Raw genomic sequence first — 12,066 nt, forward strand, 5'->3', positions numbered from 1 at the left:
GAAATGTACGAAATTTATGAAATTTTTGAAATATACAAAATTTATTAAATTTTTGAAATACATGCCTAGAAAGGCCGAAACTATTCAAGAGAATATTCACAATGGAATAAATGGTAACAAAATAACTCCTTGAAAATTTGTCTGGCAATGGCTCTGATATTATCACATACTGATGTATGGTTCTGGTAAGTCTCAAGGTATCTATCCTCCTAAGTTTTACCTTCTCACTGAAACAAAGTTAGTTTATTGCTAATTGCCTGAGATGCCCCAATTAGGGAATGCCTACAGGGATGCTCGGGCATTTTCTGTAAACCAGAGTGTACTGGTATTGTGTTGTGGAAGGCATCTGTATAAAATAGGGATAGGCTGTAAATCGTGTATACATTTATGGGTTTCTATTATCATCATGTGTACGATTGTATGTCTGTGTATATACGTATTTATCTATGACCATCTAGCATTGTGATTGGCTAATCTAAAGCGTTTATATATTTATAAGCTTCTAATCATCTAGTGATGAGTGTATGTATACATATACATACACACACACACACACACATATATATATATAGATAGATAGATATATGTGTATGTATATGTATACATATATATATATATATATAATTCATAGTCATCTATATGACGTGTGTATATACATGTGTTCATCTATGATCGTCTAGCGTTGTGGTTGTCTATCTAGAGTTTGTTGTGTATGTATGTACATTTAAATAAAGTTCATGACAGGACAACAATACACATAAATACTTTTACAACACAAAGAATGAATAACACTTATTTGGGGTTTCAACATCTGGCCAATCGGCAAACATCTGGTCCATCTTGGATCTTGTTGTGACGGAAGGCTGCAATCGAAATTCTCCTCAAGAAACGACAGAGCCTCGGGTTTCATTTTCAGCAACTTTTTATTCGAGAGTGTTTTTTTATTCTTTTTGAAAAGTTGCAACGTGGATTCTGATCATCAACATGTCTGACTCTCTCTACTCGGACCCTTCGCGATCTGTCAACCATCTCTGTCCCTTTCCCCGACTTTGGCTCAACTCTAATTTCCACGTCTCTAAAAAAAAAAAAAAAAAAAAAAAAACCATCTCCCCTTTTAAATGATGCTTTTACATGTCATTATTACTAAGTTGTCAGGTGAATTATTATTATAACATTTTTAACTTACATTCTTAAATCAATGTAAATAAATATTTATTCGAAATATTTTGATTATTCTAAAACATATTTTAGCTGAAAAATCTTTTTGGTTTGAATAATCATAACAACCGTCGACCAGCCACCTTTCAGTGTCGAACTGTCAATATCTAACACTAGCTTTTAAAAACCCACTTGCCTTGTGTGTAACCTCCTGCAGAGGAGATAAATAAACACACACACATACACATAAATGACTGTCTGTCTGTGTGGAACAGTCTCTACCAAACTAGTCTGTAAATTTTTGGTTTACAGATTTGAAATTTGATATATAGGGGATTTGAACCTGTGGAACAAATTCGATTTGGTTTTTAGCCAACAAAAATGGTTACTAAGAGGTCAAAATAGAAAAACATTAGAACTTGGTAGGCTTAAGTCAACTAAACGTGCTAATTCTACACGTGCACAAATATACATTTATACCTTTAACAACATTATTTTTTACGTTTTTATATGCCTATTAACTCAGCTCAGATGATAACAACTAGGGCTGGAGAGCTTTATGCTTTGATTTTGATTCTAGCTGATGGCACCCAGGTCATATTTTTATTTGTGTTTTTTTAATTTTTGAAATCACTACTATATATAGATAATTGCAGCTATAATAATAAATGCAAAATCTGCATAAATTATAAATGTTATATTTAAACATATTTTCTGATTGGACGGCCTGCTAGTATATATATCTTCTACATATATAAAAGGTATCGTGTGTGTGTGTGTGTGTGTGTGTGTGTGTGCGCGCGCGTGCGTGTTAGTTCCTTATAGACTCCAAAATGGCTGGGCCGATTTTTTTTTTTTAAATTTCACACAAATGTACATTATGTGTCTGGAAGTGTTCTTAGATATGCTTTGTATTAGAATGCCTCCGATAAGTATTAAAAGTTGATAATTGAAAAAATCCAATTAAAGATGAAACAGTTCGATTTTGACCAAAGTTAACACCTTTTACAGCCTAACATCACAAGTGCATTCGAGAAGTTTTATCATCGCACAAGCATAGTGACCAGACATATAAAATCAACAATAGGTTCTTTAATAAGACAAGAGCACTTTCAAAATGAATGTTTTTGTTTAAAGTACAACTAAACCATGATACTTGACTTTTGCATTTTAAACTGTAATTTAATTAATGTAAAAAATAATTTCATAAAATCAACAGTAGGTTCTCTACAGTGCAATGTAGACTAGAATGTATTGTGGACTAAATCACTCCGGGGAGGCATGTGAAGCTTCCTCCCAGTGCACTGTGGTGGGTTCCCAACTAGAGCAGGCAATCAATTGATTTGATTTAAAAATGGGCGATTTCACTGGGTATCATTGACAATAAAAGTAATGGAAGTGTGGAATATTTGTTGATCATGATTCAATCCCAGGCAATGTCGGGTCTCCCTGCTATCATATATATTAGTGAGTAATGTATAGACACAGCAGCACAGAAACAAAATGGCCACTGAAACTGAAAGAAATCCTTACTCTACATATAAATTATAAAGATAATTGTTTGTAAGGAAAGTTTGCTTTGCCCCCCAAAAAAGTTTTTTTTTCCTATTGAAGAATGAAATCCATCTTTTGAACATTTCCATCTCCAACCATCAATTAACTGTGAATAACAGTTCAATGCACATGGTAAATTACTGATTTTACACCTGAAAGAATTGGCTATTAAATGATATGTGGCAATCCATTGAATCATTTCAAAATTGTCAGACAACTTCTTAACAAGTTGAAATATTGTTATTTTTTTCAGTCAACATGAAATCATCATCATAAACATCATATACAAGACTTGTTGGATGCATTCTAAGAACTCAGCGGCCATTTTTCTTTCTAGGCTGCTATATGTACACATTACCATATTAGCGATATTCGTTTGGTGGTGCTCATATTGCTGGTCAGAAGGTTTTTTTCCCCAGCAAAACCTGATTTCAAATATGGTTATTTTTACGATTTTTGCCTAAACATTTTTTTTAAAATAACAGTTATAATATGAGATCAAGTAATAACAAAACTGTTAGCACAATGATGTTGCTAAAAAAATATTTTTAAAATACATTGCTTATAGACGGCTGTAAAACAATATGGCTTTTAGAATTGAAAAATATTAAAATTATTATTCAAAAAAAAAAAAAAAAAAAAATGAATTATTTTTAATTGTAAAAGTGCCAATAAAATTATTTTAAATGTGTAAACCTATTTTAATATATTCTTTATTGAAATATCGTTTTTGCTTTATGAAACAAAAAATCCATTTTTAAAAGATGAATTTTGTTTCTTAACTTTAATTTCAGTTATTTAAAGGACAATTTCAATAGTGCCTTTAGTTTCCTTGTAAGATTTAACCTATTTGAATTTCTATAGCACAAAAAAAAAAATAATTAACATCAATTTATTGTAGTAGTAAATCTTCTAATGCACTCACCTCCAAAAGATAGAAAGTCTGTTCTGTTTGCTGTTAACACAAAGGGGCTGGGAGAGGAAGAAGAGGAAGAAGAAGAGATAGACGTGATTGGTTTTATGGGAAAGAGGGTGAGATTAACTGCGAGAATTCCCAAGATTTGAGAGGAATAAAAGACCGAACTCGGACGGATAGGCGACTGTGCTTTCGCTCAAGCAGAGAAAACAGTGAGAGAGAAAAGTCCCTTCCTAAAGAAAGTTCTGGCTCAAAGTGAGAAAGAAAGTGAGGCTGAAGGACCCAGTAATTTTCACTTATATATATATATTAATATATAAAAAGGATTTTGTTTGAATAAATAAATAAATAAATAAATAAATAAAACAAAATATAATAACTTTAGGCAGCACCTAAGACCTATCAAATTCAAAATCCATATTCCAGAAATCGAGCTAACATATATGCAAGCCTGTTTGACTGTGCGACTGGCATCTTACATATCAACTTCCGGTGCAGACACAAACAAATGTAGTCACATTTGACAGCTGTTTATGCTTCCTATTCCTCCCCCTACAAATATAGATTCTTTTTTGGATGTGGTCTAAGAGGGAGAGACTAGCAGTTGATGCAACAGCCCAGATGTGGCAATAATACTTTATACAGGTGCGACTGGTGGCTTTGAGATATAGGATACTGACAAATGTGAGAAGTTTTCTAGCATGGTAAAGGGATCCCACCTTCCTGGCAGCAGCCTTGACAATGTCTATGTATTTCTTCAGTACTTATACAGAGAAGTTACCATGCTGAAATAATAACTTTATTATCTAGAAACACCTATTCTTAACATGGGAAAGGAGGAAATAGTATGCTAACTTCTTTGCATAAGCACCATTCCTTCAAGTAACAAACTTTGTGAAGCAATAACGAGTTGTCAAAGCCAACTAATTATAAATAAGATAAGCTGAAGAATTACCTGAAGGGTTAGGGTTCCGACAGACGTGCCAATAATACGAACAACTTCATCATGGGGATATTTGGAGACATTTTCACCGTTGACTGCCAGAAGGAAATCCCCCGGCTTCAGTCCAATAGCTTCTGCAGGACTCCCGCTTACAATACAGCTGAGGGTGCAGGGATTTTGTCCAGAGATAGTGAAACCATAACCAACAGTGCCGCGCACAACTTCTACCGTCTTAACACCATTCATAGGACGGCGCTTCCGTCGACGAGGTAAATGTTGACCGTTCATTCTGGTTCCACCTGATTAGAAATAAATAAAATTAAAATTAATTTGAATTATTAAACAACAGATGGAATATATCAATCAAAATATCGATCCAATAATTAATTAAAATTGTGTAAATATTTAAAGAACACACTTTTGGTCACAAAAGTTGCTTGAACGTACAAAGGTGAAGGTTAAAGCAGTGTCACTCAAAGTCTGTCCTTTTCTAAGTGAAACCACCTCAGGGTCTGTATTCCTTCCATAGTCCAAGAAAAAAAAAAAAAGGGCACTAATTTATATATCTATAAAATTGAGAATGTGTGTGTGTGTGTGTGAATACTTCTCAACCTATATACTCAACAAATTTTTTATCAACAGACTTGAAATCTGGTATATAGAATATTCAAACACATGGAAAACCTTTTAATTGGTTTTCATCCAGATAAAATGGCTGCTAAGGGATCAAAATTAGCAACTGTTTCACATGTTGCATGAGTAGTCGAGAAACATGGCAGCTTTCTTATGTTAAGGATAAGTAGGTTTGAAAACACATTTAAAGATCCTATCAAGCTGGTCTATCGTACTTAACTCAATGTCTTTAGGTTTTGGTTTTGATCTCAGCCTGAGTATTATTTTTTTTTACTTACAAGAAGTGAATTATTTAGAAAAAAAACATAATACTTGCATGCACATGTCTCAGTTTCTTTTCATTTTTTTTATTTCATTTTTTTTTTTTTACAGAATTTAATGTTACATTTAATACCCATTTCTGTTTGTGATAATAAAAGAAATCTGCTATAATTAAAATATAATATTTATGTGTGGCCTACTAGTGGGTTATAAAATTTTAAAATGGATTATAAAGAAAATAAAATTGGCCACTAATGGACTATAAAGAAAAGAAAAAAATTGGCCACTAATGGATTATAAAGAAAACATTTTTTGACACTATTGGGTTAAACAATAACAAAAAAAAACATTAAGTTCACAAAACTTTAAAAACACTCCCATCCACTTTAGAATCAAACTTCTAAAAATAATTTATCACTAGTGGCAGAAGGAGAGGTGGCTCCTTGGTCAGAACCGGAGCTAAAAACAGATCTATTAAAATCTCAATTGCAGAAGTTAATCACTGTGATCACGTTTTTTGTTTTCTTTTATATAGTACTAAAAAAATTAAGACCTTGCAGAAATTCCAATGATGGTTTCCCTACTCTCTTTTTTATTTTGTCTTACCCATAATAATACGTGCCATATAAAGATTATTTTAAACAAACGTTTTAATATATTTATTTTAATCTTTTTTTTTTTTTTTTTGTCTTACCCATAATAATACGTGCCATATAAAGATTATTTTAAACAAACGTTTTAATATATTTATTTTAATCTTTTTTTTTTGTTTTACCCATAATAATACGTGCCATATAAAGATTATTTTAAACAAACGTTTTAATATATTTATTTTAATCTTTTTTTTTTGTCTTACCCATAATAATACGTGCCATATAAAGATTATTTTAAACAAACGTTTAAATATATTTATTTTAATCTTTTTTTTTTGTCTTACCCATAATAATACGTGCCATATAAAGATTATTTTAAACAAACGTTTTAATATATTTATTTTAATCTTTTTTTTTTTGTCTTACCCATAATAATACGTGCCATATAAAGATTATTTTAAACAAACGTTTAAATATATTTATTTTAATCTTTTTTTTTTGTCTTACCCATAATAATACGTGCCATATAAAGATTATTTTAAACAAACGTTTTAATATATTTATTTTAATCTTTTTTTTTTTTTTTGTCTTACCCATAATAATACGTGCCATATAAAGATTATTTTAAAAAAAACGTTTTAATATATTTATTTTAATTTTTTTTTTTTTAATAAATAAACTTTGTTTTCCTTTTTAGAATTCCATTTATGATATCTTGATTTTGAAACAATCCATTTAAAAAATAAATAAAATCCAAAATTTTTGCAGGTAATGACAAATAGATTATACTGAAGCGTTCATCTCCCTGGGTAAATCATTGCAGAAACATGGATGTCTCGAATTAGAGGAAGGTTGGCTGACCATGGACAACTTGGAAGCAAGTGATTATAATGAGACCATATAAAGTGGAATTTGGAGAGAGTTGGCTTGTTCAAGTATGGGAACTAGGGAGTGAATGAATATGTGTAATATCAGAAAATGTCTGACCCAAGGACAAGGAAAAAGTGATGTTGAATGAAGAGAGAATGAAAGAGAGAGGGAGGAAGAGAGGATGAAAGAGAGAGGGAGGAAGAGAGATTGATAGAGAGAGGGAGGAAGAGAGATTGATAGAGAGAGGGAGGAAGAGAGATTGATAGAGAGAGGGAGGAAGAGAGATTGATAGAGAGAGGGAGGAAGAGAGATCGATAGAGAGAGGGAGGAAGAGAGATTGATAGAGAGAGGGAGGAAGAGAGATCGATAGAGAGAGGGAGGAAGAGAGATCGATAGAGAGAGGGAGGAAGAGAGATCGATAGAGAGAGGGAGGAAGAGAAAATGAAAAAGAAGGGGAGGAAGAGAAAATGAAAAAGAAGGGGAGGAAGAGAAAATGAAAAAGAAGGGGAGGAAGAGAGAATGAAAAAGAAGGGGAGGAAGAGAGAATGAAAAAGAAGGGGAGGAAGAGAGAATGAAAAAGAAGGGGAGGGAGAGAGAATGAAAAAGAAGGGGAGGAAGAGAGAATGAAAATGAAGGGGAGGAAGAGAGAATGAAAATGAAGGGGAGGAAGAGAGAATGAAAAAGAAGGGGAGGAAGAGAGAATGAAAAAGAAGGGGAGGAAGAGAGAATGAAAAAGAAGGGGAGGAAGAGAGAATGAAAAAGAAGGGGAGGAAGAGAGAATGAAAAAGAAGGGGAGGAAGATAGAATCTACTTTTTGATGAGAGAATTCGTAACTTTGAAAATGAGCAAAGTTTTTTTTTTGTTTAGTTTTCATTTTCAAATCTAGCAAATAGATTTTCAAGAGCTGTTCAAATTAAAATTGTAATTTATAAATAAAATAATCCCCTAATCTCCATCCATCAGTATATCTATCTTTACTTATATAGAAGGCACTGTGTGTGTGTGTGTGCGCGCACGCACATCAGAGTTCATTTTCTATGGACTCCACAATTGCCAGACCAATTTTTTAAAAAATTTCACACATATGTAACTTATGAGCCTGGCAGTGTTTTTAAATAGGTTTTGTATAAGAATGCCTTTGATAAGTATCTAAAATTGATGATCCAAGAAATCCCATTAAAGATAGAACAGTCCAATTTTGATAAAAGTTAACACTTTTATACAGTATTTGAGAAGTTTTATCACCACACAAGCATAAGGGCCAAACATATAAAATCAACAGTAGGTTTTTTGATAAGTGCAAAAAATGAATGTTTCCTTTTTTAGCACAACTGAACGATAGTACTTAACATTTTGAATATTAAGGCCAAGCTTAATATAAAAATAATTTTTAACATCAACAATAAGTTCTCTAAAATTCAATGTCAACTACAATGAATTGTGGACTGTCACTGCAGGGGAGGAATGTAGGTTCTTGACTAGAGCAGGCAATCGATTGATTTGATTGACGAATAGGCGATTTTACCGATTTCGATGACAAGTATTGGAAGTGTGGAACATTTGTTGATCCTCATCCAGTCCCGAGCAACGTCAAGTATCCTTGCTAGTACATACATGTTTTTTTTGTCTCATTTATAACTGAAACAATCATCTGTTCTCACAGTTTCTCAAAATGTTACCATCGTTAGAGATTAATTAATGAGGTAAAAATAGCAGCTGTTGGTTAGAATTGGGGGGGGGTGATAATTAAAAAAATAAATAAAAATTAAATCCTAGGTTTTTGAATTTTTCAGATGCAGATTGATTTTTAGTTTTCTCAATGAAAACCGCTCCAGACAAGGCATGAAGCCACTTGATGTAATAAACTGAAAAAAAAAAGAAAGAAACTACTTCAAGGTCTAAAATGAATAGATTCTGGCCCAGAAAACAGCAATTCTTCCCCCTTTATCAGAAACATCATCCATTGATATGAGGATTAAAGAGCAAAACAAGGAAAGTGAGAGTTCCAAGTCTGCCAAAGATAAACCCAAGATTATTTGTACGCGTGGTGTAGTGGATAAGTGGTAAAATTCAGTCGTAAGTTACACTCTTCTGGAGGCTGAAGATTCAATCCTCAGTGTGAGTGACACTTAAAATGCAATCGTGAATTATTCAGGACACCTACCCAGTCATGGATGATAGAACGAGAACATGCTACCCTCGTGGACTAAATAAAGAGTTCTGTTTGAAATTTCGTGTAGATTCCCAAGTCCAAAAAGATACACCTAAAGAAGGTCAGGATTTTTTCAGACAATCTTTGATGCTATTTCTTCAAATAATCGTCCAAGTAACAGATCTATTTTTTTTTTAGTATTAATATTTTGATATTCCCTTATTTTATCCTTTAGTTCTCACATTCCGTGAGCAATGTTTCTGACAAGGGGAAGAATTGCTGTTTTCTGGACCAGAATCTATCCATCCAACAATAATCATTGACTAGTTTTGATCTTTTAAGTAGTATTTTTTAGCTCCTTACGTCAAGTAGCTTCATGCCTTATCTGGATTGTATATCATGAGGCATTCCCCAGCCGACTAAAAAATGGTTGTTTTCTTGTGGGCACCTAATCTCTCTTATATCCGGGTTGTACATTAACACAGGCTCTAATTTGGGGCCAGAGAAAATCGTTTTTCTTATATTCTTGTCTCTTATATCCGGGTTACACTATATAAGTTTTTATTCAGCTGTCCTCTTAAATAATCAAGCCTTACCCAAGTTCCACCATTACTGATCATCATAGTGTTGTCTCACCATCTCCCTAACACTCATTGACCCTTATATTAGAGTGGTCTTCAGGGCTTGATAAGCAGTGACTCTGTGGTCCTGTCTTTGTCACAATACTGGAGTAGTCGGGGTTTCCTGACTACCACATGGGGTTTTAGCCGTTCAAACCTTCCTTCATGCCCCACGTTGTCAGAATAGTTTCACAAAAGAAGGCTTGAGGTGATGCGGCCTAGAAAAGTGAACTCAAGTGAAAAAAAAAACGAAAAAAAAAAAGAACAAAAAAATAAAAAAAAGAAAGAACAAAAAAAAAAAAAATAAAATAAAAAAAAAAAATAAAAATAAAAAAGTTATCTGCTAAAAGTATACAATGGAAAACTAGAAATTAATGTACTCCTTTCCAGTCACATATTTTGCTAGTCTATACAATGTAAGTTTTTAATTGACTAATGAATAATCGATTGGGATAATTTCTTCTTGACATATATACACTACTCCTTCCCCAATGAAGGAGATAATGCTTGGGAGCATCATCTCATGACAACAGAACAGATACTACACTACTATAAATCTCGAAAAGAGGAGGTAATGACCAAGAAAATGATCACATAACAGAACAGATATGACACAAACCAACTCAGAAAGAGGAGGCAATGCCTGGGAGGATGACTTCATAACAAAACAGATACTACACTAACCCCAAATGAGGAAATAATGCCTGGGAGAATGATCTCATGGCAACAGACCAGATACTACATTAACCACCTTTCAAAGTAGGAGGTGATGCCTCATGACAACACAACAGCCCCTTCATTATACCCCTCCAAAATAAGGAAAAGGTAATACCTGGGAGGATATTATTGTAAATATGCATATTGTATGTTCCAAATAATTTTGATATTTAAAAACAGCGGCCTACCTTAGTATAAGAGTAATGAATGGTCATTAATATGACGCTTCCGTTGGGTGAACAGTTGTGTCAACATAATGACAGTCTCTTGGCAAGATGTACTCATTTCTATCTGCTGAATATTCTTCCAGGGAGAATTGGAGAACTTGTTCTACTAGTTCTTCTAATGGGCGACCGAATTGATTCGTCTTATCACCAAAAAGTCAAGGTACATATCTTTATATTAACTGGCATATAAATGAAACTCAAATGAGATATGACAGATAGTAAAGCTTATCTCACTCCCCCCCCCCACCACACCCCATCCCAAAGCCATGAGTACCTATCACCTATCGAGTAGAGGGTAGATGCAAGGGAAGAATTTATCTGTTCCAGATGGTGGGGCTTCCGGGAGAGCCCTAAAAGAGGAACTACTTTATTATGATTGGAGATTTGCTATCACATCCGGCGTTTTCTGAATCACCGTTCTAATTCAGTAGTAATGATCCTGTTGCTAAGATTCCAAACATTCTCAGTAATATTACTATTAACTAGCAGGGCTACCAGGCATTGCCCAGGATCTTAATTAGTATTATCATACAAAAGCTGAGTTAATCAACGTTTGTTTCCCTAAGACCTCACCCCTATAGATTTTAATAATACAAAATACATGCTAAAATATTCTTTAGTATTGGGATTACATTATGTTCTGAAAAAAAAAAATTCATTTTAAATATTCTAATTTAGGGTTCCTACAGACTTTCAATGTCCATTTTCAAGGCCTTCTTCAGACAAAATTTAAGTTTAAAAACAAAATTTGATATATAAAGAACAATATAATAAACCAAAAAACTAATAATAATTTTAATTAATATGTAAAAAATATTTTAATAGTATTTAATTTGATTTTTACCTCGGCTACATCTGTAATGTATATGGATAACATCGGGTAGTTTCGTGATAAAGGGACGTAACTCTTACATCAACAATACCGGAAATAATAATTTAATGCCATTTCAGAAGAATGTATTTATTTTGGTTTCATTTTTAATTATTTTAATAGTATTTTAATTAACATTTTAAAAATATTTTAATAGTATTTAATTTGATTTTTACTTCGGCAACATCTGTAATGTATATGGATAACATCGGGTAGTTTCGTGATAAAGGGACGTAACTCTTACATCAACAATACCGGAAATAATAATTTAATGCCATTTCAGAAGAATGTATTTATTTTGGTTTCATTTTTAATTATTTTTAATAGTATTTTAATTAATATTTTTAAAATATTTTAGGAGTATTTATTTCGATTTGATTTTTAATATTTCAGCATAAATTTTTACTGAATATAAAGCATGTTATTTTCAAGTTATTTTTAAGACATTTCCCATATTTCCAAGGTCTTTTTAAAGTAACTAGATGGCATTGCCCGTTTGTAAAATATGTTTAAATATGATATTTTGATTAATGAAGATTTCATAGTTATTA

The 12,066-nt window shown here is 32.6% G+C and overlaps 1 protein-coding gene across 7 annotated transcripts in view; it reads right to left on the reverse strand.

Annotated features, from left to right (window-relative positions):
* Nucleotides 1-12,066, reverse strand: part of LOC145242133 (regulator of G-protein signaling 12-like) — a 190,755-nt gene that overhangs the window by 66,621 nt on the left and 112,068 nt on the right. For 6 of the 7 annotated variants that reach the window (XM_080105058.1, XM_080105061.1, XM_080105062.1 and 3 more), the window contains one exon: nt 4,584-4,870. In XM_080105058.1, coding sequence (XP_079961184.1) covers nt 4,584-4,870 — 287 coding nt within the window. Of the gene's footprint in view, nt 1-4,583; nt 4,871-4,989; nt 5,009-12,066 lie in introns of those variants that run through there. The other variant, XM_080105063.1, reaches the window with a different exon arrangement.

Source organism: Euprymna scolopes, chromosome 21 (assembly GCF_053919585.1).
Source record: "Euprymna scolopes isolate OS-2025 chromosome 21, ASM5391958v1, whole genome shotgun sequence".
NCBI classification, from domain to species: domain Eukaryota; kingdom Metazoa; phylum Mollusca; class Cephalopoda; order Sepiida; family Sepiolidae; genus Euprymna; species Euprymna scolopes.